General features: G+C 40.4%; 1 protein-coding gene across 8 annotated transcripts in view; it reads right to left on the minus strand.

Annotated features, from left to right (window-relative positions):
- FAM13B (family with sequence similarity 13 member B) overlaps positions 1-27,428 on the minus strand; it is a 59,472-nt gene that overhangs the window by 24,681 nt on the left and 7,363 nt on the right. Inside the window, exons 1-8 of one of the 8 annotated variants that reach the window (XM_063413108.1) lie at positions 18,447-18,703; positions 11,143-11,290; positions 7,908-8,074; positions 6,734-6,924; positions 6,091-6,303; positions 3,859-4,036; positions 3,089-3,233; positions 916-1,073 (exon numbers count right to left, since the gene is read on the minus strand). In XM_063413108.1, the coding sequence (XP_063269178.1) occupies positions 916-1,073; positions 3,089-3,233; positions 3,859-4,036; positions 6,091-6,303; positions 6,734-6,890 (851 nt within the window). In that variant the 5' untranslated portion in view covers positions 6,891-6,924; positions 7,908-8,074; positions 11,143-11,290; positions 18,447-18,703. Of the gene's footprint in view, positions 1-915; positions 1,074-3,088; positions 3,234-3,858; positions 4,037-6,090; positions 6,304-6,733; positions 6,925-7,907; positions 8,075-11,142; positions 11,294-15,239; positions 15,583-18,446; positions 18,706-27,428 lie in introns of those variants that run through there. The other 7 variants (XM_063413115.1, XM_063413110.1, XM_063413107.1 and 4 more) reach the window with 7 other exon arrangements.

Here is a 27,428-nt window from a genome sequence, read left to right on the forward strand (position 1 = left end):
TCAATTACATAACGGAATAGTGATTCTGTCATTATTTGCTATTTTACAGCTTCTTGCCATGAAGCAGAATGAAATATGCAGCCAGCAGCTGAAGAGATTTCAACCAAAAATCCATATTCTTGAAACGACCCATTCTTAGGCAGTAACTTACTTGTCATTTTCCCTGCATTTCCTCTGCTTTTAGTCACATTTTTATTATAGATTCCTCCTCACACCTCCCTACAAGTTCTTACATGTAATGCCCATACCAAACACATGCTGTAAGAGGGGAAGAGGTAAAATTCACCATCTGTAGAACTGTAAACTCTAAGGACAAGTAGATTTAAAAATAAAACCTTGCATACTACAAACAAGTAAAATATAAATCTGTGTATTACAAGCAAGCACCAAAAAGCTCTGAAATGAAAGTATGATTTTATATTTACACACTCTTTTATGAGAATTGCTCTTAAAAGCTGGGTGACCCTCCAACATTCCTGCCTACGTCACATTTTGCAACTTCCAAACCTGCCCACAGCTCTGCAGGACCATGGGACAAGGACCAGTCCCACGATTTCCCATTGGCAGGATGGCACAGAACAGGTTTGGATGTACCAGTATGCAGATTCTCCTTATTTCTGCTGCACAATTTACTGTTTAAATAGCACTTTACAGTTTCACTAAAATATGCCCTTTTTAGCTCTCCCTGCATAAATCCCCATACTTAATCTGATTTGAGTTCTACAGGCATTCCTCTGCTGAATTTGGGAACAGCTATTTAAACCCATATTTTACTGTAACAAGAACTGCATCTACTTCTAAAGCTTCAGTTTGTAGACACCAACACTTATCTCTGAAGTCTGGCAGTTTCTCCTTCTGACAGAATAAATTACAATCCAAACTTTAAATCCAAACTCCAAGGCAGAACCAGGTTACCTTGTTGATGCTGTAACATTCCTGGAATCTGAGAGACTCTCTGTCATATCTAGATGCACCACAGCTGGCCTTTCAACAGGTTTCTCTGTGCTGTCTTCTGGAAGTTCTTCAGACTGCTCAAGCTTTACATCTTCCTCTTCTTCCAAGAGATCATTGATCTAAAAAACATTTAATCAAAGTAATGGATTGAAAAGTTCCTTTCAAGAGGTCCAGGGAATTAAGAGAGCATGAAAGGTATGAAAGTAACGTGAAGAAGGAGAGCACTTTTCAATTTTAGGAAAAAACAGACACACTAGACTTGCTTTTATGTAAAACTGTAAATTCTACACCATTTAAAAGCTGCTCTTGAACACTGGACAAAAACTGAAAAGCAAGAAGCACCTCTGATGCCATAAATGAACACAAGCAGAATGAAGAAACAATAAAATCCCAACCACACTGAAATCATATACTACAGAACCTTTCTTATTCTAAAGAAGATACCTAAAACAGATAATTCTCCTTTATTCCACAGGTAGCATTATTCATGTATCAGAAGTATTTTCAAATCCTCCCAGGGAAGGAAATACAGAAGTCTATGAACTCAAACTTCAAAGCTCAGAATGAACACTTACAAAGTTTCTGTGCTCTTGTCTATTTTTGTTTCTTTGCTTCCAAACACAGATTTTTTTACTGAAGCAGCAAAATACAGCCAATTTAAAAAGCAAAACAATATAGCCAAGTGGCAACAGCAAACTTCACTTTTTTAGAAAACAACTATGTCTAGAACACGAAAAGGTAAAAAGTGATTCTGTTTGACTCCCAAGGTGCCTCTGTGATTGATTACTGATCTCCCAATCTTGCAAAACCAAAAATTAGAGCAGCAGCCTCAAGAAAATATGTTTTATAGTATCTGTCACCAGTGTAAAACAAAAGCACTAAATTAAGAAAAATTGAAACTTCAGAAGTTTAAGATTACACAGAAGACAGAGGAGATATTTGCTAATTTTTAAAAGGGGTGTAACTTGTTATATAGCACTACATTCCAGGCATGAAACGTATTTATCCCTGATGTTGCTGTGTAAGAGGATGTGCCAGTGAAGCAAAGGCAAGGCCACCCACACACCGAGGCAGCTGCCAGCAGGGCTGTGCCCTGCGGGGACAGCGGCCCTTCTGTCCCCACCGCACCAGCCCGGCAGAAGTGCGCTGTTGACATCTGGTGGAGACACCACGAAATTAAAGGGACACCCCACCAGCCCTCCAGCTAAGGGAAAAAACAAACAAAACCACACACCGAACAGATCTGGTGCTTAGGAAATCCTTTTGCTGAAACACAGAATGAGGCACAGCCAAGCCTGTAATTTCACAGCATGAGAGCACAGAGCAGCTCTGGTCTGCAGAGCAGCTATCCCAGCTCAGGGAGAGCCCCCAGCTCCAGGGGTCACAGGCTCAGCAGCTCCCTGGCTGCAGCAGGGCTGTGGCAGCTCCCAGTGCCAGACATTCCTGCAGGGAGCTTTGCTGCTCACTCCAGAACCTGCTGCCCACGCCTGGCACACCTGACCAACATCTACTGCAGGGAAGAGGAAGCAGCCAACTGCCCCAGAACTTGCCTTACCTGTCTTGCTAGCAGAGGGGTTTGTGAGATAGGCTTTAAAATTCAGTACTCTTCGTTACCTACCTTAGGAACCGCTTATTTTTTATCCTTTTTCCTCTTTACAGAAATCATCATTTCAAGTCTTAGAACCAGAAACACCATTCAAAATCTTTGGCACAGGAAAACACCACTGATAACATCATCCAGTGGAGTGCAAGACCCTGCATGTCCCCGTAAGGAACACCTAGAAATACTCTTGACCTGGACCAACAACAGAGCTCTTCATATGATCAAAAAACAGTTCTTCATTCCTAATTTAGTAATTAGAAAGCTGTTTATAACAGTGTCTGTGTTGGGCAGGATATCACAGTTGGTTTAGTTACTATGTATTTTTCAATACAGCACAGCTATACTTACTACAAAAGCAAAAACTTCACAAGCACTAAGAAAATTAAGAAAATGCCAGGTTTTGTCAATTTGCAAGAAACTTCAAAGTCTGAAATGCTCATACTAAAGAAACTGTATTTCAAAAAATCTTTCATAAACATAAATGGGTATGACAGTTAAGTGGTAACATACAGCCATTCAAAATATTCTTACCTGCTCAGTTATTGAGCTTAAATCATTAGTAGATGAAAAATCTTCCTCTTCATTTTCAAAAAACTCATAGTAGTTCTCCAGAAGTCCCGCCATTATTCTGCTAACTATTTCTTGTTCTTTCAGATCCTCCACATCTGTGTAAATGCTAAAGATTTCAACACTGTTTTAGTTTAAAAATCTAAATGTAACATTTCCCCAAAGAACACCTCTGCATGTCTTCTATGACTAAGTGCTACACTTCACACCATTATCCCCTACCCATTCTGAAGACACAAAACTTTAAGCATGCCTTCACACTACTGCCTTATAGAGCTTTATACTACTTTAGATTTAAAAATTATGAATTAGCAACTATTTAGTCAATTAACTTCTCATGAGGAATATTTAGAAGTCAAATATTTTCCTGTGGAAAGGAAACAACAGTATAAGCTGGTACTTTACCAGCCTTCTCCTGAAACTGTTTTCTTGCTACAAATAGCAGTCTTACATACTATTACTAAAATATTTGAATCTCAGGATAAATACAATAATGCAACAATCAAAACAGTGTTTTCTGATGCCACAGTTCAGAGACAAGCTGCTGTTTAAATCTTAGCAAAAATTGTAAAACCAAACTGGGGTGAAAGAGAGGGTGGGAACAGAAAAATATTCTGCCTCAAATGTATTGAGCACTTTGTTACTGTTGCTCACAGACCAGAAATTACTTTAAACTACATAGAGACACTCAAATTCCCACAGAAACAGTGAATGAGCTTTCATAATTAACTTACTGAAAAACATCCGGGCCAAAGACTGCAGCTAAAGAACTTGCTGACCAAATTTCTTCATGATGCGATGCTACATTAGCTAAAAATTTACACAGAAACTTTAACAAACTGTAATTAACAGGGGGAAGCTGCTGCAAGAGGAACCTCAACTTTCTTCCAAATTCATCTTCATTATTATAATCTGAAAAAGTAATAAAAATATTTTAGTCACAAAGAAGATATCTTCATATTTGATGGTGATTAGCTTTTTGCATCTGACAATTACTTACTTCTGAAAGTACAACTAATTTGGTCAAACCACAATCTAAAATGTGAAAAGTGACTTGCATTTGTTCAGTACTATCCACCACATTCTCTTCTGCACGTTTTCCCCAATTAACGCCCACTCAAATTCCTGATTTCAGAGGGCAACCTCTGAATGTTTTTGTTTTACCGCTGTTACATAACAATTGCTTCACAGAAGAGCTCTAGAGACAACAACAGCTCCAGAGTGAGTTATCTTCCATCCAGTTAAATTCTTCTGGCAGCCTTTGACACCTTTTCCTTTACAAGCATCCTATTCTCATCACCTTATCTGCTTTTGTAATACTTAACTGATAAATCCAAGCTATCTCAATGTAATCATCTTCACACGTGCTTAGCTTGAAGCTTGCTGATTCAATTTCAGATCTGAGAAAGGGTCACCATAAAATCTACTCCCTCTCACCCCATTTAACTAGACTCTTCATCAAAATATGTCCCCATAAATCTTATTTGTTACCTCATCAGCCTTACAGGCAGCAAGGTTCAAAGACTTTACAGCTGCTTGTACCCAGCTGAGAAATTCCATATATAGGAAAAGAAATGTCAGGAAAGCAAAATGGAAGAAAAATTGATACAAAGAGGCCTCCCCTTCTTTCTCAGACACTTGAAAACTCTTCTAAGATCAGTTACAGAGGGAAAAGCACATTTGAAGATGACGAGCCATCTCTGCCTCTCTAGATGAGGGAGCAGAGACATCCTAGTCCTTAATATCAAAGCAAGGAGTGAGTAAATTCCCTGTTGAGCATGTAAGGAACACCAAGCAGGAACTGCAGAATTTCATCTGCTCAGACACAGCCAACTTCTACAGCAGATGAATACAGGCAACCAAGCACAGAAAATGGTTGTCTCAACACATAACACATGAAAATGAACATCTCATTGACAGTTCTTACTCTAAAAATGCACTTTGGAAACAGAACAGAAAAAAAAAAGACTTTAAAAAGTACTTTAACAAGGCAGACTTTTAAAAATAAAGGGAACACAGCCAGGTGATAATCAGACCACTCTGAACATACTTATCTCCATGTTTTGTCTAACCAATCCATCCTGAAATTTGAGTTCTAAACCACCAGACACCCAAAGGCAGAATGTTCCTACCTCTAACTGAAGTCCTCTGGCACTAAAGCAGGGATACAGAGTTGGGATCCTCAGTTACCCAAATCACCTGTCTTTGAGGAGCCACCTGCCTGCAATGAGCTCCTAATGATGCACACAGGCCACACCTTGCTGTATAATGAAGTTATCCTGAGGACTAAGCCTGACTTATGATATGGAAGGACTGCTGAAGAGGGAGAAGACCAGAACTAACATGTGTGTCTACAATTACTGCCACCTTCTACTTTCCTTTAAATGATTCCTCTGCCTCAAATGCAGCTGATTATGTAATTCTAAAAACTAACTGAGATATGTCTATCAGACAGGCAAAACCCAATTAGTGGAAAATTGTAAGTCTTATTTTAGTACCTGAAAATACTGTTTAAGGGTTTATGTGGTTTGATTTCCTTGTTACAGATAACTTTGAATTTTTCTGAAATAACTTACACTTTAAAAAAGACAGTAAAGAATAAGCTGCAAGTTTAAGTGAAGTTTTTCTATATATTTAACAAAAGGGAAATAAATGGGGACTTGCACGCTAAAAACATTCCATATGTAAATCCATTCACAGTAATCTATTCAAAGATTGGAGGAAAAAACCAATTTCACATTAGATTTTACAGTCACAGAAGAGAATTCTGTCACACCAAATGAATACACCTCAATCCCATCTCTAGTCCTGACAGATAACACTGCAACCAAAGTGCACAGCACTATTACAGCTATTATTACACAGAGCACCAAAGACACCTTAGTGCCACTACAAATCTCAATTCAATACTGGGTTTTACTCTTAAAATCATAAAATAAAAACATTGTATCAAAAATAATTATTACCTTGAGAAAGTTGCATCAGATGTATGTGCAAACTGCCTGGAATAACTGGCTCTGGAAGTTCTTGAAGAAAAAATCTAAGGAGGCTAATAGCTGAGGGTACATCTGCTTCTTTAACCAGGTCCACATCTTCTCCATTATCGTATCGTTGCCGGAGCCACTCCACTGTCTCAGCATTCCCATTGACTTGGAAAAGTCCTTCTTGTTCCAGACCCCCTGAATTAGAAAAAAAAATGCAGAAGTAAATTTTTAGTTCCAGTATGGACAAATATGTCGGAAAAAATACTGATAATCAGATATGCACAATTCCCATACTGACTGAAACATTTTGTGGACAACGGTTTTGCAGAACTTCCAGCAGTTCTCTTCCCAACACACACATTCTTGTGCCCAGTAACAGTAAAATAAGGGAAATGCCAGCAGTACCTAAACCACAACATTTCCTATGAGGTGCCCTGCAGAGCTGATCACATTACTGTTGGCTAGAAAACAGAACAGAAGCAAAGGAAGGAAGTAACCAAAACAACCAAATCGCATCCAGTTGAATAATGACCTTCAGAAAACAAGTACTCTTTAAACCCCACAATCTATTCTGTAAGAATAACAGTGAAATATATTATTTTAGATACAGTAAGGTGATACATACCATGTTCCTCAATATAGTCCACGACATGGCGGACTATGAATGGAACCTCATTGTCTGGTTGCCCTTCTTGCTGCAGCTCATCAAGTGGAATTCCAAATATTTTGTTAGCAAGAACAGAGTTGCAGTTACTCAAGGAAGGGGAGGAGCTCTTCCTCATATCTTTTTGCAGCCAAAAATCAAAGCTGTCTTTTCTGTCAATAGGAGAAATTAAGACCAAAAAACCCACTTCAATATATGTTTTTGAAAGCATTGATCTGTAAAACAAAGTATTTTAATTACCTAATTACCTATTATTTTAATTATTCTAATTACCTAACTCTCTAGTCTGTCTCCATCCATTCACTGCTTTAATGGACAGATCTATAATCACTCCAAACACAGCTAACTCAGTAAAGAACTATCACTGAGGTGGTTCTGTCCAACCGTCAACAGACGACTGAGAAGAACATATATTGCCACAAAGAAAATGCAGAGAATTGTAGTTACCAAATTTCTAATTAAGTTCTGGTAGATTCCTCAGTACTTTTTCTGACAGTATTTAGTAGTCAGGCTTTCAAAACTCAATACAAAAGCCTCTCAACAGGAAATGAAACCAGTGGATCACAACAAACCAAACCCCTAAGTTTCAATTATATGAAATGATTAAGTATTTTGTGAAACACAACTGCACTATAATTTCAAAATATATTCGGCATTTTCTGGTCTACAGAATAAAGCTTTCTACATCTGCATCAAATTAAAATTTTTACTGAAGAGAAAATCCCCAAAGCTAGTTTCTAGATGCTCAATGCTACTATTCTATCATGCAGAAGCTCAAGCCTCACTCACAAGTCTTTCCTTGATAAAGGATCTAGATAGATAACAAAGGGCAGTGTAAGTCACTCAGTCAAGCTGTTATCCTGTCAAAACCAAAATATTTCTTCTAGCAAAGAAAAAACTGTCCTTTCAAAGTAAATAATAAAATGAAAAGAAAACGTACTGGCTTAAATGCAAGCAGTCACTTTCACAGAAGCTGGCACAGAGAACATGAAGTATATGCTGTTAGTCAAAGCACTGCAACCAAACTAAAATTCTCTGTTTACTAAGAGGTAAATTCTAATAGATTAGACATTCTGACATCCACACTTGCTTTTCTTTTTTTTTTCCCCCAAGTAAAACAAGTTAAGAAACCCACCTCAGAGTACCTAAACAGCCGAGTTTGAAAAACGCTTTCTGCGCCAGCTGCCCTCACTGACCAAGCATTCTTTTGTCATTTATGGTTGTTTAAGATTATGGCAAAAGATCAGCCTGTAGTTCCTCATTGAAGAATAGCAGAACTCGATCAGTACTTCAGCAGTTAATCTGAAAATAAGGAAAATATTGTTAGATCATAACGTTTTCACCAGTGTTAAACTCAGTCACAAACCCAAACATCACGTTAGAGGAATTCTTGTCAAATCACCTGTTTCTTGTTCTGAACAAGAAAGCATAAAGACCACATTAGCACGGCTTATGAGAGAGCCCCCAAAACACCAAATCCCTCTTTTCAATTATGAGTTAACCAAATCTGAAATGAAGTTAGCATGGGACATCTAAGTCTTAATAATTACAAAATAATTTGAAGACTCAATCCTCTTCCAAAGAATCAAGGAGGGCTAAGTAGGTTATACAGAGTGCTTTATAGTATCTACCATACTAAAATATTTAATGGCTGTGAAATTTTTAGAAGGATCTCAGGCACTGGTCTAATACAACATCTTTAAACAGCAAGACCAAAACCAAAACCCTAACTAAGGAACATTTAGAGTCAACCAGTTTTCGGTGGCACTGATCATCTTTTCCAGGCAATTGACTACGTGTCCTAACTGCCCGTTCAAAGTCCAAGTGATCGTCAGGTCTGGGTACAGGAAACAACTTCCCCCAAGTCAGTTCCACAGAACCACCCACATTATTGCCACCTTTTATTTAGAATCCAGATCATCTGGACATTTTTCATGTTCTCAGCTCTCAAAATAGCTACAAACCACAGTAAATTACCTTTAGGATTTTCTGTGGTATTAAAAATTTAAATTGCCACTTCATGGCACACTGGAGCCAACGTAATGGCCAGAATCAGTCAAAGGGTCACCTCAGCCCCTTGATCTCCCCCATTACCTGCTTTAAGTAAATTCAAGCAATTGTGACTGAGCAAAACAAGCTTGTGACATACACATAATCACAACACTCATCACCAAAACTAGACAACAAAGAGGCTTTCCCCAGCTTCGAAGTATATTCACTGAAACCTCTTGTTTCATAACTGGAGATTGATATGACAGACTGGAGACAAGTACCTTCCCTCCCTTTGTTCTCCCATACCAGCTCCTGCTTCTGTTCCACATCAGGACAAATAAACTTTATCTTTGCTTGCAAATTCCTGACAACCAAGCCCTTGGTTTCAGTACCAAAATGCCAGACCATTCATTAGCCTATCACAACAGGAGCCCAGAGTACTCTCAGTAGTTTGAATAAAGCAGTTTTCCTGCTCCCAGCCCTTCCCAAACTGCATCCATGTGCTAAGGGAGTTGGTCATAAGCTCTATATAAGACTGTTTCCCTCCCCTCAGCATTTCTTGCATTGAGGCCTAGTGGGAAAAATACTTCAGGCTTAAAATACCTCAGTCTCTGGCTATTGCCTTGTATTACATGCAGGTTGTAAATCTGTTACATCTCACACAAGTGAATCCTGGTCTGAGATCAGGACTCCAGGTGAACTGACAACAGAAAATGAAGGGTTATAGTCTAGTCTAATGGTGTTTTGTTTTGTTTAATCTGATCATGTTCAAATCTGTTATTGCAAATTCTTGGTTACTAAAAGATCCTACCAGATTCCAACAGTGAAGCAGTTGCAATTCATACCCCCCCATAATTTATGGAGGCCTTGTACAACCATTTTTCTTATTGTTTTGGTATTTTAAGTCAAAGTCAACATAATCTTTCCATGTAAGTAGATTTCAATCAATCCCAATATATCAAGCAAATTTTAAAATATGAAGTTACACATATGAATACATTATATGTGTATAAGTTATACATATGAAGTCTATTTTCTCAAACTCTACCCAAGTCAGCTTGTCCACAAGGAACCAGAAAACCTCACACTGGCCAGCTGTGGGGTTAAGGGCAGCTGGGAGAAAACCTTTGATGGAGCTGAAACAATGCTTCAGGCTGACTTGCTAAAACCACCAAACAAACCTTCAAAACAAACATCACCTAGTAAAAAGACCAAATTAGAAGTAACCAGTTCTTTATAATTCGGCACCAAATGAACAATCTTGCAGCCCAGCTTTCTCAGCAGAGGCATCTTTGCGCTCAGTTCACTGACATGAAAGCTCAGCCACTTTTGCCAGGTGCAGCAGATGAGCAGGCTGCCTGAATATTAATTTCATTCAGGAACCATGAAAAAAAGAAAATAATACAGACTTCTATTTTAACTGTTTTGGCAACGTAACAATGAAGTTGAAACAGTCTGTTGTCTCATTGTTAGAGCAAAACCGGATTTACAACCCAGGTTTATACTTTGAAGAAAGCTTTATAAGGCTTATTATCACCTAGAAAAATTAGTGAAAGCCTCGTTTTCACCCTCTCAGACACACACACATTTTTACACACATTTCAATGTATCATTATAGGCAACAATCTATTTTCAGAGCATTTCAGTCTTTTCCCTTTTAGTTCAGGTTTTGGTTTCTTCATAGGCTGTGATACAATTAATCTGACATTTACCAAATCTAGAAAGAGCTAGAAACTCTGAGTTATTCAACTTCCAGCAAGTTTTATTTCCTGCTATTTCCAACGTTGTAAAAAACTGTTAATAATTAAACATTTTATCTCTACTTTTTATATGGATCAGAAGCTTTCCACCCTGCCCTCCCTGACTCAGGAAGTGCAGCACTTCACTGCAGACACACATGGAAACTAGGACAGGATATGGAACCTTCAGGATTACTTCCAGAGTCTTTTCCAAATACTAAGCAATATTATGGAGTTTTTTAATACTTTTTTTTGCCCCAATCAAATAACTCAGGAAACAGGAGCTAACCCACTCAGTCAGCTCTCTCTGCTTTTGCCCCTATTATCCTGATCCTTTTGAGCACATCCTTCTCCCTCACAATTTCACAACCTAAATGCTTCATAAGTTCTATCAAGAAAAAAAAATAGCAACTAAAAAAAAAAACCACACAACAGAAAACTACCTAGCTTGAGTTTAATTATAAACATTCTGGTTGCATTTTTTTAACATTTCTACTTCCCCTCCTTGTTACTAAACATTTAAAAACATCCTTAAGCTACAATCATGCTCTACAAAACACGGACGCAGGAAAGTAAAAATACACCTTATTATAACCACATATTATACCACAATTTTACAAGAGACTGAAAAAAACTTACTATGTCCTTTGCAACATGTTGAGCCCAAGCATCTTAAATGGGGGTAAACCACAGAGTTTTGTTCTGTATTGTAGATTTCAGTGCTCTCACGTGTTATTTAAAGAATTTTGGTTTGCTTTTTTTTATTAAGGCAAGTTCTTCATAGAGTCTGCTGGGAAAACAGCACCATGAGCTTCATTTTGCCATCACAATAACATTCAGTTATCTTGGCAACTCAAAAAGTATTTACACCCACACAAGAAATGTCACTAAAAACCCCACGGAATACATGGCTAACTGTTAATATTTGAGGAATACACATGAAATTTAGACTTACTTTAGTCCAGATTTTACATTAACGACTGAAGCACAAATAATATACGGACATCATTTTAAATTAAAGTCCTCAGGGTTCCACCACCTTTCCTTAAAACAAAGGAATGAAACAACAAGGCAAAATAAACAAAAGAGACTGCAAACTGAAACTGTGCCATAGGAATGAAAACATTAATTCTGCATGTAGAATGTCTGCCACAAGTCTCAACTATTTAAGCAATTCTTTTATTTGCTCATTTTATGTAGCAAGAAATTCGTATTGTCTCTGAAGCCAAGCTAACACTGGCTGCTGTTTAGCTCTATTTTTAATATATTATTTTGTGGCAACTAGCAAACATCGCCAGTGATTTTTTTTTAACATATAAAAGTAAAAACTAGGACTTTTAGATAGGAAAAAAAGGAACAAAGTTCCTGTCACTGCTTCTCAGGAAACACACCTCACATTTTTTGGCTTCTTCAGCCCGCAGTGCTGTGACCCTGTGAACCATCACATGCCTGCAAACTGGCAGATCCCATCCACATCCTCCAGTACAAAGAGGATCAATGCTCCTTGGCTGCAACAATTATTTATAAATAAAATGCTACAAAAAACATTAGAGTCTCAAAGTTTTTGATTTCTTATTCTATATTTGACGAAGAAAAATAATGTATTATGTTACTTATATGACAGCTAGACAAAACCTGTGATGCCCCCCTGGATGCCTACAGCGAACATGTTAAAGCCAAATAAATAATTGATTTTTTGGCTAAGTTTGAAATTACCAAAATTTAAACAGATTTTCTAAGAAGAATTTCTAAACGATGGCCAAAACTTACGACACAGATTCCAAGCTGGAATCACAGCAACTCTGCTCATGTAATCATCTCCTCATGACATCACCCAGAGCCAGCTGCCAGGCGTGAGCAGGAGCAGGGAGGCTTTCCTGGGAAACTTTTGTGTCCCAGCCCACCCCAGAACACACAGAGACTTCGGCAACTGCTCAACTACTTTCATTTATGATCAAAAAAAAGGCAACCAGCACTCTTGATCTTAACTCTTAGTTTCATTGAATTAAAAGGAAACTGATTTTTTGCAATATTATGTCAGAATTGTAACAAGTAACACTGACTGATTTTTATGCCATTTGTTTACTCAAATTACTGTGAGCATTCCCAATGGATGAACAGCTTTTGGGTGAAAGAGCTTTTCCTACTCTGATTTTCAGCTTTTGTTCAGTTAACAAGTAAAAAAAATAGTTATTTTGCTTGTTTGAATTAATCTAGTCAAAATTGAAAAGATGGCCAGGCTGGGGAGGGAACATGGCTTGGAGTAAATTTATACAAAAGCCAAACTGAAATAAACCCCACAAGCAGAACTTTACCACAAACCCAGGACACAGACGAGGACAAATTTGTCTCAAGAGTACAGTAAAAGGCATGCAGAGATGTGGTGGTGTTTGAACAGACACAGAACATCCTCCATGTAAAAAGAATAATCACATTTAGGGACTCATTAATACATTTGAGTAGTCAAAACAATAATCATTTAAAATAAAAGTTTTTAAACCAGCAAGATTAGCTTAAAATAGACTCTTAAAGCAAGATTTCCTCTTTCTGACTCAGTGAAATCAGCTATCAAGAGGTATTTTAGTCACAAGTCTAGACTGGCAAATCAGACAACTGGGCTCAGCTATTATTTTAAATTTAATAAGCTGGTCTTCTTAAGAGCACAATCCCCATTCCCATTGAAGCATACTGTTTGAAATTAGATGTAACTACAAAATTTCACTTGCAGTGCTGAAGGAATCCATGTTAGAATAAATATCTTCACAAGCAGATGTGACTTTGCTGCTCCCTTCGTTTCCCTTCGTTGTGGTTCCTAACTCTCACTGCCCTGTTTGCTTTCTGGTTAAGCAGGGATCCAGGAAAGCAGCTCACTGCTGGTTTGCACACAATCACAAAAGGAGTCAGCAGAAGCATGAACACCAGGTCTTTAATTAATGAACTGTTTGCCTGTGTGTGTGCTCACATGTGCACTCACACATTACACCTCAACTCTATTAAGCAGAAATTCTCTATCGTTTGCCACCAGCACTTCTGAAATAGTCTCAAAAACCACTCAACTGACAAAATACTGGTTATATTGACAAAGCAAGTAGAAGCACAAAAAATACAATATAAGATTTAGTGGAATGCAATTCTAATGCAATTTTTGTTTCCTGGGAATGTGGCACCAAGCCTTCTAATTTACAAATTAGAACAATTTAAATTAAGCCTTTATGTCCTTACCATGCAAGAAAGAATTAAAACACATCATGAAAGCTCCTCTAGAAGAGATATAATTAAAACTAGAATTTAGGATTTTGGTTTTTTGTAATTTACAAGCCAAGAAACCATGCTACTGATTAGTATTTATTTTCCAGTCATTAAAGTTTAGTCTACAATTTCAGTTGACAGAACCCGATCACACTGTCCCTGAAAAAGCCCATCCTTCACAGACCTTCATGAGAGACAAATCCTATCTATTACAAAAACCTCAAATACAGTGACTGATTTAAGCAACATTCCAAAAAATTCCACGCTTTTAAAAAACAAGCTGAGAGATCACCAAAATGTTAGCTGGTTTTGATATGCAAAAAAAAAGTTTTATATTCACTTACTAGATAAAATCCAAAGCCTTTTTAAAAGCACTACAGCAATTTATAATCCTCCAGCTACATTGTAGCAAGCAAATAAAACCATCGGCGATACCAGAACAAGTAGATGTTTGCTCAGTGCCTCACACCCACCACCACACACTGCCAGATTTGCTCTCATCTGCTGCTGCCAATGCACATGTGCAGAATTCTAAAGAAACTTCCTGCTCACACAGATCCCATCACACTCTTAACAACAGTAGTTAATAAATAAAAAGGCTTTTGTATCTTGTGTAACAGCTAATTATATTCGTCCTACTCGCCACCCCCCAATGCAAGCTCTGCTCCACCAACCGCACACATCTCATTGCCCCTGCATCAGATAATGCAGAATTTCAGTGCAACAGCGTTATAAAAGTACAGCCAAGTAACAGGAAAAAATTATCAGCAAAACTATGCAACTTGCAAGCTTTATGTTGTAAAACCAAAGCTTAACAATTGTCACTGCTGTTAAAACAGACTTTTTTATGGAACAGAAGTCAAGCTATCTCAGAGACACCAAAAAAGCAAACTATAAATATATAATGCACTTAATTCATTATACATAAGTTATCCTATTACATACATTTATCATCAGTTTGTTCGTCCCCTCCCAAACAGGTAAGCAGAAATACCCACTGGAACTCAGCAGATCACAAAATGGTGACACGGCCCCTTTGCTACTGCCTCTGTCAGAACCTTGGGCACGTGCTACCAAAATAAAGGACAGGCTCAGCATCCCCATTGCAGGAGACATTTCAGTGAAGAGTGCAGTGCTGCAGCAATGATTCTCTGTTTTCAAGAGATGGGAGAGGAAAAAAAAATTAAAAGGAACAAAAAAGAAAAAAAAAAAGAATAAAAGGAAAAAAATAAAAGCCTGGTGTACTGAGGTCTCCCATCAAAACTTGGTTATGACTAAATTTGAAGACACCACCAGAAATCATAAGGTTAAGAGTTACACTGCAGACTAAAATTAACTAACCTGATTACATTTCCAGAGTACCAAGACAACAAAGGATTTCATTAAATGTAAAGTTCAGCAGAAAGGGGAGAAAACCTTTCATACATACACGCCTAAAAAGGGTATAAAGGAAGAAATAACCACATTCATAAGATTCCAGCTCTCACCTTTTCAGTTTTGTCCATGTATTATTATCCTAGAGCTGAGGACAATTTTAATCCTAACACACTGCAGGGAACACTGAAGAGAAGAGACACATGAGGAGAGCTGCCCAGAGACTGGAACCTGCACAATCAGTGCAGGGCTCCCACCACACACAGGACTCAGATCGAGCAGATGCCCCACCCAAACGTCCTTAGAAATGTCCAAACACTGAAGAAAATAAAAACCATTTAAACTGCTCTATAGGAAAAAGCCTCTGCAACCACAGTCTTTGTTACAAGCTGTTTGAACACAAACATAAAGCCCTATCTGTATTTTAAGCTCGTTTGGCTTATTTTTCCTTTTTTTTTTTTTAAGGCAAATATACAGGATTTCACACATTCACAGGGAAAGACCATAAGAGTAGAAAAGTTTGTTATTATCATAACAGAACTATTTTCACTAATCATAATATGGGCCTGCAAAATATTACCCATTTCTTGTAGAGAACTACTCCACCCATATGTTGCAAACATAACAGGTTTTGACCTTCTAAACTATGTTTTTAAGACTTCAAAACAAATCAGCTCTACAGAAGAAAAAAAAAAAAAAAAGCCTGATAAAAGATGCAGTAATAAATACATTATGGTTTGGGGTGCAATAATCCACAGAATTTGCTTGAACTGACTGAATTTCCACAAATCTCAACAGCTGGCTATCAAGCCAGTACAAACCGTGAAGATAAATCTGAATTTATCAAAGCCTTGAGACAGCAAGTCATTCTCAAACAAATTTTTTGCAGGTCAAATCTCTCACCATACAGAAAATAATAGCCATCAAGACTGAATTTTATACTAATTTTCCAGGGAGCAATGTAAAATTCCTGTATTCTCTGCCTGAATCCAGTTTTGACAAGAGACATAGAGCCCCTCTGCTGAAAAACTGATAGAGCCATCATTTTACAAACTGCATGAGAAGTAACAATCTCCCTCTTCTGTAGCCCTTCACGGAAGGTTTAATATTCCTTGGCTTCTGTATCTCCTCCTTTTGGATGAAGTGTTATTTTTTAGTTCTTAAGTAACAGTCCTCACTTCTGAAATGATCAATAAATATACAACTAGGCCTGCAGTGCAAGGAAAAAGTTTAAAAAGTTTGCCATCGTTCATTCTTACAGATGCAAATGATGAATTACCCTGCACGTAGTTAATTCACTCCCACCTAAATGGCCACTACATTTTTGTGTGCTAATATGGCAGCAAAATTAACCTGGTGCTGTGCACTGAATTAGAGGAAAACTTGAAGAATTCTCTTACCGACATCTCTTCCATGTAGCTGCAGCTCCTTTTGTGGGGGATGGGAAAAAAAAGGAGAACCACTACACCAGAAAAAAAATCCAAACTAAAAAAATCACCCCAGACTTGGCAGGTTTTACTCACTTTCCAGTGAGCCCTGGAAAGGGGCATCACTGCTCAGCTGTAATATTTGACCAGAAATCAAAAGGCTGAGTATTAGAAAAGGAACAAAAATCCCACCCCATAAAGCCCTCCCACACAGCAAGCAGGGACTCACAAAACTTTCTGCTGTCTGTTCCAAATGCACAGAATATTTCTTCAGCCTCACCTGCTTTTGCAAACATGCCATTATGTACATTAGAAAGAAACATTTTACTGCTTGCACAGGTTCTCAGGGTATGAGCCACACATGACAAATGTTAAATTAAGTCTTTTAATGAGCTCCGAGAAGATCCTCCAGTGTTCCAAGCAACACAAAAACTAAGTGCCCAAACTAACACAGAGCAGATAAAAACTATCATTTGCCAAACTCAGATGTTTTGACGTGTTGTTCATGTCAAAATCTGTAAGCATTAAAAGTTACCAGGAGCTTTTCTGAGTCAGCTTCCTTAAATGTAACCATGGAACACTCTGATTTTTCTAAAACAATACTGTAAATTTCCAGTTTGATCCTTCAAAACATTGAGGCATTTAATTCCTTATTGTTACATAGGAATACAAGACAAGGAAAGAATCCCTAGGGAGCCAAACAATGTATAAAATACAGACAAAGAAGATTAAAAGAGATTCTAAACATCTTCAAGTCTGTGCAACAAAAAACACACAATGTAATTTACTACCAATGAGTAGTAAAAAAAAAACATATGAAAGAGCTAAACTGCTTATAATATTATAATATTATAATATAGGCCAACAAACCAGCTTTCTATTCCTTGTATGCTGCAGATTAAACTGCATGGAAGACAGAAAAACTTCAAAACTAAATGCTAATCTAGTTTAACAATTTGTTCTAAATTCACAAACTAACAATTCCATCCCTGAGGACATACAGGAACACATGCCAAAAAAAAATAAACAACTGTGTAAAATAAACAACTGTGTAGGTTTTACATAGTCACTTTCTTCTTTTTTTTTTTTTTTTTTTTTTTTTTAACAGGCAAGAGTTATTATGCAGTATTTACTTTCTTCATCTGTTACCTCTTTTCCCCATCTTGAGCCTGGCAGCAGTAAGAAATTTTGTAAAAATTTCTTCAAATGCAGCCAGACCAAGGAACTTGAGAATAAGAGAGCTGTGCATTAAAAGCTGGCATTGCAGTATGTAATGGCAGGGGTTTTGTTGCTGGGTTTTGTTGTTTTTTTCCAAACCTTGAAGGAGCACCCCAACACTGGGACGTCTCATATTAAAGCAACTTTTTGATAGCAAGAAACATTTCCACTCAAATATTCAAATCCCTAAGGAGCTTCCGTGAACAATGGAAACCCACACCGGCAAACCCCTCGGAAGATACATTTGGTCACAAGCTGGCGCGTTAAGTCCATGACCCAGTGCTCTTAATACCAGCGCTGCCTTCGTGACCACAGGCGATTTAGTGACTGCCCTTTCAACTTCTGGGACTAATTTCGCTGCCAGGGAGCTGCGAGGCTGATGCTGTCAGCGCTCCAAGGCCCATGGCAGGGGTACGGGGCTGCTCCGCGGGAGGAGGGAACAGCCTGAGCACACAACTCCTGGAGGAGCCGGGCTGTCAGTGCTGCCTGCGAGGTCCCACCGACACCAGCCTGGGAGCCGCTCCCGCCTCTTGACAGCTCCCTCGGCCGCTCGGCAGGAGGAAGTTCCCGCGCCCCGCTCGGCGCCGGTGCCAGAAGGTTCCTGAAGCCTGACGTGACACCGAGCGGCCCGAGCGGGACCCCCCGCGCATGCGCCCCGCGCCCCGCGCCCCTCACCGTTGCCGGGTGACTCGCCCTCCCCGCCGTCCTCAGCACCACCAGCAGGTTCCTCCGCCTCTTCCTACCCCGGGGGCCGGCGCGGGCCTCTCCTCGCCGCTCCGCTCTCCTCGCAGCTCTCCTCCGCCGGCCGCTGCCCGCGCCGTGTGCCGCGGCCGCCGCTCTGCCGGACCCGGCGCCGTCCGTGCCCTCACAGCCGCTCCGAGCTCCGAGCCGCGAGCGGGGGGTCCCCGACGGCAGCGGCGGCGACGGGCGGAAGTGACGCGCTGACTGACAGGTGCAGAGCGCGCGCCCCCCGCCCGCCTCCCCCCGGGGGTCACGTGCCGCGGGGCGGGCGCTGAGGGCGGGCGGGGCCGCGCCCTGAGGCGGCGGCGGCGGCAGGCCCGGGAGGTGCTGAGGGTCGCCCCAAAATTAACATTTTCCCCATGTTCTCGCTCGCAGAGTAACTCAGCCATCCCCCCGCCTCGACCTGTGCGGGCTCACAGTCACATAATCAAATGTCTCGGGGAAGACCTCTGAGCTCATCGAGCCCAACCTTGGAGCGAGCATCACCGTGTCCACCACGCCAGGGCACCGAGTGCCACGTCCGGTGTTTCCCTGAACACCTCCCTGGGCAGCCCGTTCCAATGTCTGATCATCCTTTCCGTGAAGAAATTCCTCATGTCCAACCTAAACATCCTCCGGTGCAGTTTAGGACTCTCCTGTCATCCTGGGGTGCCCCAAGAGTGACCGTGGCTGGTAGTGGCACCATGCAGGCTCGTACCCTGCTGGCTTTGGTTGGACATGAGGAGGAATTTCTTCACAGAAAGAGTGATCAGACATTGGAACGGGCTGCCCAGGGAGATGGTGGCATCACCTTCCCTGGAGCTGTTTAAGAGAAACCTGGACGAGGCTCTCAGTGCCATGGCCCGGTTGATACAGGCTAGACTCAACGACCTCAGAGGTCTTTTCTGGCATAATCGATTCTAAGATTCCAGTTTTGCTTTTCTCATAACCATATTAAAATATTTCCTGTAAATTGTCTGGATTGAAGCATCAAGAGCAATCACTGCCAAACATTTCCCAAATGTAAGCGCGCCAGAAGTAACGAAGTGCCCTTTGACAAAGAGCTAATGCATTTTGAAACACAAAATTTAGCACCCTTAAAGTGAGTTAGCATAAGTTGGAGAAGAGATGCAAGCTTACACCCGAAGTGTTAAAACCAGTGCCTGGCAGTCTGTGGTTCCCACATGCCATGCTGAAACTACAACAGCTTTTTCTGTCATGCAGTGCCAGCAGCCATAGGTGGTGGGTTTAATAAGGCATTTAAGGAAACTTGGATTTAGTTAGTAAAAATCCTCTTAGGAAAAGCTATTTTTTTTCCCCCATGAAAAACTGACAAAGAATATATGAAAAGGGGAAAAAATTATACAAGCAGGATGGGATTAATTGAAACCTCTGTATTTTCAATAGCTGGAAGGATTTTGTTTCAGGTTCTCCAGCCTGGATTCTGAATTTTATCTAGAGATACATTTATAAGACTCATTAAAAGGTTTTGCATTTAGAATCCAAAGAAGGGAGAGTCACAATCCCACAGTAAATTAACCTGGGTTTAATTAGATCTAAAACTCTGTTTTCCTGCTGGAAGATTTGGTGTCATTAGGAGGTACCACGCAAACCCAATAAAACGTGTAGGGTCAGGGGAAATGGCTTCTAGGGAGGTCTGTGTGTGCTGCCCGTCTGTTTCCACAGCAGACTCCTCCACTTGAACCACTAATAAAATTTCCTCGCATCAGGATGAGGTTTCTGAATTTGTATTTTGTATACATAGCCATGTTCTTTCTGATTCATTTAGCCTCATCAACAACAATAAAGATACTGAATCAGAACAAGCTGGCAATTTTGTTGATGAAACATAGGGGAGAGCGGACTCCAGCTGGCTCTTCAGCAGATACATTGGCCACTTGACAGCAGTAAAACTGCAAGAAACCCGACACAGAAAGCACACGCGGTGAGAGGAGACAGCCAGCAGAGGCAGGCAGGTAGGCAGGCACTGCACAGCACCTGTTTGCTGGTTTTGAGTCCAAGGCAGTGGCTGCTCTCCTCTGAACTGGCTCCGAATACGCCATTTCATGCCAGCTTATCCTACCTCCTTTCAAAGGCGTCCAAGGCTCCTTGCAGGGGGCAGACATATGCAGTCCCAGGCTGCCATTTTAGGCGTTTCTGCTCACTTTGTGTTCTTGCTGTCTACTTGAAAGGTTGAGGACAACCCAGGAGTCACAGGCATAGAATATCTCAAGTTGGAAGGGACCCATAAGGATAGAGTCCAACTCTCTGCTCCTCACAGGTCTGTCTAAAGCTAAACCATGTGACTAAAAGCATTGTCCAGATGCTCCTTGAACTCTGGCAGGCTTGGCGCTGTGACCAGTAAATCCATGTCCAGAGTCACACCATGAAGGGGGAGCCATTTCTGCAGCTCAGTGTGTTTTCTTACAAGTCCTTGCAGCTAAATTGTTCAGCTTAAAAGTTTTGCAGAGATTGACTGCTAAGTGCTTACAAAGTAACCCGGTTGATCTGAAATAATTACTGCTGTAATTCCCTTGTTTTCAGGAAAAGCTATTCATAAGCACAAATCTCTATTGCCTGTATGTGGCACAGAAGAACTGGAGCCATGTTTCCTTCATATATCCCCAGTTCCCATCCTGACTTAGTATGACTTCAGAATAAATATTCTGTGAAGAATTTAGTTTCCAATTAAATCTACTTCCAGCAAGTGCCCTGCATTACACCTCATCAGAAACTGAAGAAACTTAAAGAAAAATATCCTTATCTGAACTGTGCTCACTGTTGTACAAGGCTTAGTACAAACTGAGCTAAAATACTCCAACACTTAAATCAGCTTTGCAAAGCCATCAAATCCTTGGAAGGCTGATAGCCTGCCATGCAATTCCTTACCTTCATACCAGGTTATTTTCTTACTAGGAGGAAATGGGAATCTGACATGTAGCAAAACAAGACACTGTCTGTTGTAATAACTGTGTATTATATGGCAAACATTTTTTCCCGGAAATTATCCGTATGTCAGCAAAGTGTTTGCTTTTGGGCTTAATTGTTCACCTACAAATTAATTGGTACATTCTTCTGAACGTGAAGGTGCTCAATTTTTGCCTTAAGTGGATCCTGTTGACATCTTGCAAAAAATACTGACGAACACAAGTCCTTTCAACACCAAGGAAGAATTAGTGAACACTTTCCAGCTGGTTGCTCTGCAAAGAGCTTTCCTTCCCTGCGTATTTCATCCAGAAACAGAGACATGTCCCCAAGCTGAGTCTTTACTCTGTTCTTTTCCAGCATTATAGCATTTTCTAACATACATTTTGTTTCAGGATGCCCAGCACATGACACTTGGCCTTGCTGAACATCCATAACTCTCCATGGAAACTCTTGTATCAGCAAGTATGCAGTTGTTCTAACTCATGTTGTCCAAAAGGGCACCTAAGAACCAAAGGTCATTTTTAAAGCTTTGCCCTGTATTAACAAATGAGGCTTCACAACATTCAAACAAACAGGTGAAAGGATCTATTTTATAGAAACACAAACTCCATCCCAGAGAAAACCATTCATCATTTCAGACTGTCAGGCATTACTAGACACATAGGTAAGGATTTTTAAAAACTGAATTCAGTATCAAAGGCACATGTTCTGCGTAAATGTCAGACATTTTTACTCATTTTTCTACTAGAGTTCTGTGATTAAAATAAACATTTACAGCATGAGGTTTTTTTCCCTGCTTCTGAACACTTTTTGGATCTGAATCTTGGTTTTATATCTGTCTTCAAAGTAGAAATCTAGGAATATGGGTCAAATGTGGCTTGTAAGGCTTGTTCATATTTTAATTGCATGGTTGCAGACTTAAGATATAATTCTTCCCTCCTTGAAATTCAAGACATCGAAAGGTTAATTCAGTCTTCTCAGTTCCATTTCCTTCCGTCTGTTCCCCTTCCCACACTCTTCCCCACCCCCCATCTGTAGACAGCTGAGTTATTTGAATTTTATGCAAGCTAGTATTCATCCAAAGGGGAAAATCACTCAACGTACGCACCAGTCAAGGGAAAATTGCAGTACTGCACACTTGCATTTTTTACTTCCTATTTGCTTTTCTCTGCATTCACCACCTCGGGCTGTGGACATACTCACTCATGCTCCAAAGATAAAGTTAGCTCAAATTAAAGCTTTGTGTCCTCATGGCTGTTGAATTCCCATTCTTTGCACTCACGTGGAATCTATGCTCAAGCTGCCGTGGTGCTTTTACATTGGGTTGAGAAAAGGCTACAGTTCACATTATCACAATTTTTCAGCTGCCAACACAATCACTCTCTGCTGTTCCCATGTTATTTCATGGTGTGGTCACTCATACTCAAGGTACACAAACTCCAGAGGAGTCTCTTTGACAGAGCTCAGGTTAACCCTAGGATGAAGACAGAGCTTTAATCCAGCTGATTTTGTCACCTTACATACATTTGCAAGGAAAAAAAAAAAATCCATAAAAGTACTCATTAAAAATGTTCTAGTCCACTCAGGTTCTGAAGAAAGAGGTTTACTTCAGATGCCAGGAAAGGTAAACAGTATCATCTTTCTTTTTTTCTTTTTTTTACATTTTAAAAAAGAAAACCAGCATTTAATGTAAAATTTTCAGCTTTCATTGAAAAGGCAGAAGTTAACAGATGTGGAACTACTGATTACCATTTTCTTACATAATTGTTCACACTGTACACAGCATGTAATACCTATGTGTTTGGCTTACACTGTATAACAAGCTTATAAATTTGGAAAATGATTTTTGGAAAAGATGATGGAGAAATACAAGTTTTTATTCTGTAAATTGCTCAGAGTAATCAGCTAGAAAAGATAACTTGGCTGCCTTTTCTGTTCCTCTGCTTCAGCAGCCTTGTTTCCTTAGGCAGCTGAAAAACTTCAGGGTTTATCTTCTCCCCAAACATAAAATCACTCAAGCTACCAGGAGTCCCAGGCTATTGAGAGTAGAATGATTTGGAATGAGACCCACCTATTATCCTTTTTCCTCTGGACAAAAGGAAAATCTGAAGGTAACACAGAGTTAGTAGATCTCTGGATTTTATGATCTTTGATCTATCCTCTCCCAGATTATGTTGGTTACCTATTTGCTGCACAGTGGGTGCCACAATTTGAATGGTGATGTTTCTCCTGTCTGAAGCAAAGAGAGGGAGAATCCCAAGGGTGGGTTGTTTAATTCCAGCTAGCTACAGTGAGAAGAGCCATGTTTGAGCACTCCCAATGCTCATCCAAGATTTCCCTGTCTTACTCCTTCCCTAAACTGCTGCTTTCAGGAGATGCTCCCATCCAGAGATAGAAAAAAGGGGAAAAAAAATACTGTTGAAGACTCAAAGTCATGCTAAACCCGGGTCTCTAGACCAGTATTCATCACAAACTGTCATGTGCTCTGTAGCGCTAACTAATGTGACTAACACATCACATGCTTCGTTCCCCACCCTGGCTTTGGGGGGGGAGAAGCCTGTGCATGGACATTCTGTATTAATTCCCCTTTTTCCTTTAATAATTCATGGATGGGTCAACACATTTTGCTAGAAGGGGCCAGGCCAGAGCCAAGTACTTCGTGCTGGAAGACACGCTTTTAGGTCAGTTCTTGTGAAAGCACAGTTCCAAGAATCTCCATCTGGTTAAACTTTTAAAAATTCACCCCCATACCAAGTTTTATAATATTAAAAAAAAAAAAGAGAGAGGCAATTTCTACTCCCACTAGCTTATGTTTTCTCCTTTTGCTCTTTGCTGCAACAGGGCTTCTGGTATAGACTTGTCTGAACTCCTGAGCTATTTGGAAAACATGGGGTTGGAATAAATAGCCCAAGGAGAAGGACTATCTACAACTGCCTTTCCTCCCCCCTCATCTCCTGCATGTACCTACCCTCAAGGTTCAGTGGTCTTGATAAGGAAAATGAAACACCTTAGGTAATGAGAAAACATCCAGTGTAAGACAAGTGTCAAGTATTTACTCACTGGCAGTGCAGCATTACAGCAGAGTCTGCCAAAGAGGGATCAGTGCCTTCCTTACACCCCCAGGATTCATTGTCTCTTAGCCTGGGAACCTGTCTCAGTTCCCAAACAGGGATATTTTTTTTGGCAGCAAGACAGAACAAAAGGCACAAAGAGAACTCAGAAAACCCTTCCAGTGAAGCTGTAGTCTTTTCTTTTTCCTGTTCCCCTGAGGACGGGAAACCTTCTAAGGACAGCTCATAATATACCCAACCCTGCTACCTGCCTGGAAGGTGCTCAGTGCTCACAGGGCCCTACGGGAATTAGGGTCCGTGCAGATTCCAGCCCAGCTTTCAGCCTGGACAAATTGATCCCCTACCTTTAGCACCAAAAATACCACAGCATTTTGAAAATGAAATCACTGTTATATTTGAGTGGGTGTGTTATTTCGAGACAGCACTAATGTGATTATAAAATCAGTTGTGTCAGCTTATTGGCTCAGCTACAGACACTGATCTGCTCAAGCGTCTGTTCCTCTACCCGGCTGCTCGCGTGAGGGTGCTTTGTCCCCCCTCAGCTCCCTGTGGAAATAGAGACCATTTGATTCCCACTGCTGCACCAAAGAGAAAGAAATCTCTTCTTCTGGCAGTTGCCCACCTCATTTCTGTGAAACTTGGCATTTCAGAGCACCTCTTGTGCCAAACATGAGCACAGCATCCCCCAGCCCACTAAAGGCTACAGCCCATGTATATGTGTAATATATGCATGGGCTGGGCATGCTCTTCCAAGTGACAGCAGCCAAGGGAAAAGGTCAAGTGGCAGCAGGGTGCAAACCTCCCAGCCTCACTTTTCAGACTTTTCCCTTGAGCTCCCTCTAAACGTTTCCTCTCACCTATTACCGAATCCTGGGAGAAAGTGTTTGTTTTTCCCTGCTGCTCTGTGGGTGTCTGACAGACTCGGTGGCTTGTGCTGCCAGGCATGGTTTAATGCTGTCAATGGCAGGTGACTCACTGGTATCAGAAGTGTCAGTCCTGGCAGGTTTGACTCAGCCCTTCATCTTTTGGCAGCAAATTGAAAATAAAATACAGTTTCCATTGTATGAGGCAGCTTTTCAGGCACAGCCATACCAGTGTAGCTTTACATGCTTTATGTGCAGAGCATCTGTAAAGATTCTATAGTCTGCATGCTCCACTGGCTTCCTGGTTTTTCACATTTCTATGCACTGGATCATTCTGCTGCCTCTGTGCAACACGAAGAAAGTTGAAGTTCATTGCAACCACAGTCGTGCCAAGGCCAGGTAAATGCCACGTTCCCCTTACTGAAGATGGTGACTCTGAAATCCTGCAATTAAAAACCTGACAAAGAGCAGTTTTCCTGCTCATATAACAAAAATATTTCCATTACTAGTGAAAGGAAAAGGCATCTGAGTACAATATTACCTACCCATCTTTACCTCAAAGTATGCAATGCCCTCAGGCCAAATTCCAAATTTTCCATATGTAAACTGCATCCAGCTGTGTGTGCTGCACAGAGTATATAAACATGAGGTTTGAATCCCACACGAGCTGTGTTTGACCACAGCACTGAATTTACAAGTTACAGAAATTTGACAGGCACTTTATGCAATAGTCAAGATGTTTGTTATGGAGATGAGTATCTCCTGATTTCAGCAGAGTGAGAACATGTCATTTCTCATTATTATGTTGCTTGGCCCAACACTGTTGCACCTTCCTCACAAACCAAACCAACTTTCAATTAAAAACTTGGTCATCTTCAGTCTAAAAACCCAAACAAAGTATCTCAAACTGTTTTGGTATTAAGGTAGCCAATAAATTGGGCAATTAAAGTGGTGGTGGTGGTGAAAACAAGTGTGTCCACCCTGTCTGAGCATGTTTAGAAGAGCCTGAGCTCTGCTGTGGGTCCTGGGGGCAGAGTCCATGACTGGACACAGAAAACCAAAAGTGAGGCTCTTCTGCTTTGCTGTTGTGAACACTTTGTTTGCTCTCTACAACTGAGAGAACTTGTGCTATTCTTGAAGTTTAAGAGGTTTTGTCCTTTTAGTCTCTTTTCATAATCAGAATTAGAATTGTTATTTTTTAAAAAGGACAAATATTTTAAAAAATTAAACTCATTAACTGCCTGGATTAATGAATCACTCAGATTATGTTTTAAAGTTTTTCCTGACCTTCTAGATCTTGTGTCCAGCCAAACAAGAGGTTAATGCTCTCTCTCTAAACAGACACAAAGACTCCTCAGTGCTAAATCTCAGCTACAGCTTACACCAAATATTCACCCACTGGATGCTTTCCTGCTTTTTCCCAGGGGGTTTCAGTCAGGAACACAGCTTTCTGTTTGTGACAACTGGTTGGATATGCGGGATGGAAGCAAAGGAACCAAGTCCTGACCTAAAATATGGTGCACACACACAGTGATTTGGTGTGGTCAGTGCAGATGCAGAGATAACCAAGCCAGCCTGCACAAATCCCTTAGGCTGGGAAAAACTTTAAGATCAAATCCAACCACAAACCTGTTCATTGTTTTAGTTTAAACAAACACTGTAAGAAGATGTCCTTAAGACACGTTTAAGCACATTAAAACCATTTTCTCCATGCCACATAGCAGTCTCAAACCCACTCTACCTAAGCCTGTGGTGCCAACAGAAAGATCCACAGACCATCCAGGACTCTCAGTGAGCAGATGGACATCTCTGTCCCTCTGAGCTCATTGTTCAAGCTGCCTTACAGTCAGTAGGGAAAACCAGGTACTCCTAGGGCACAATTAATTTTATCCCAACTTCATTGCCTCCCTTCTGTCATGGAGTCTAAACAGGAATTTCAGATGGAGACACTGAAAAGTACACGAGAGGAAACCCACACCAGTATCCAGGAGGATGCACACAGCCCTTCTCTCCCTGCTTCCAGAGCCATGGGCTGAGGGAGGCACCAGCAAGTGAATTAACAGCTACCAAAACAG

This window comes from Prinia subflava, chromosome 16, assembly GCF_021018805.1.
Source record: "Prinia subflava isolate CZ2003 ecotype Zambia chromosome 16, Cam_Psub_1.2, whole genome shotgun sequence".
NCBI classification, from domain to species: domain Eukaryota; kingdom Metazoa; phylum Chordata; class Aves; order Passeriformes; family Cisticolidae; genus Prinia; species Prinia subflava.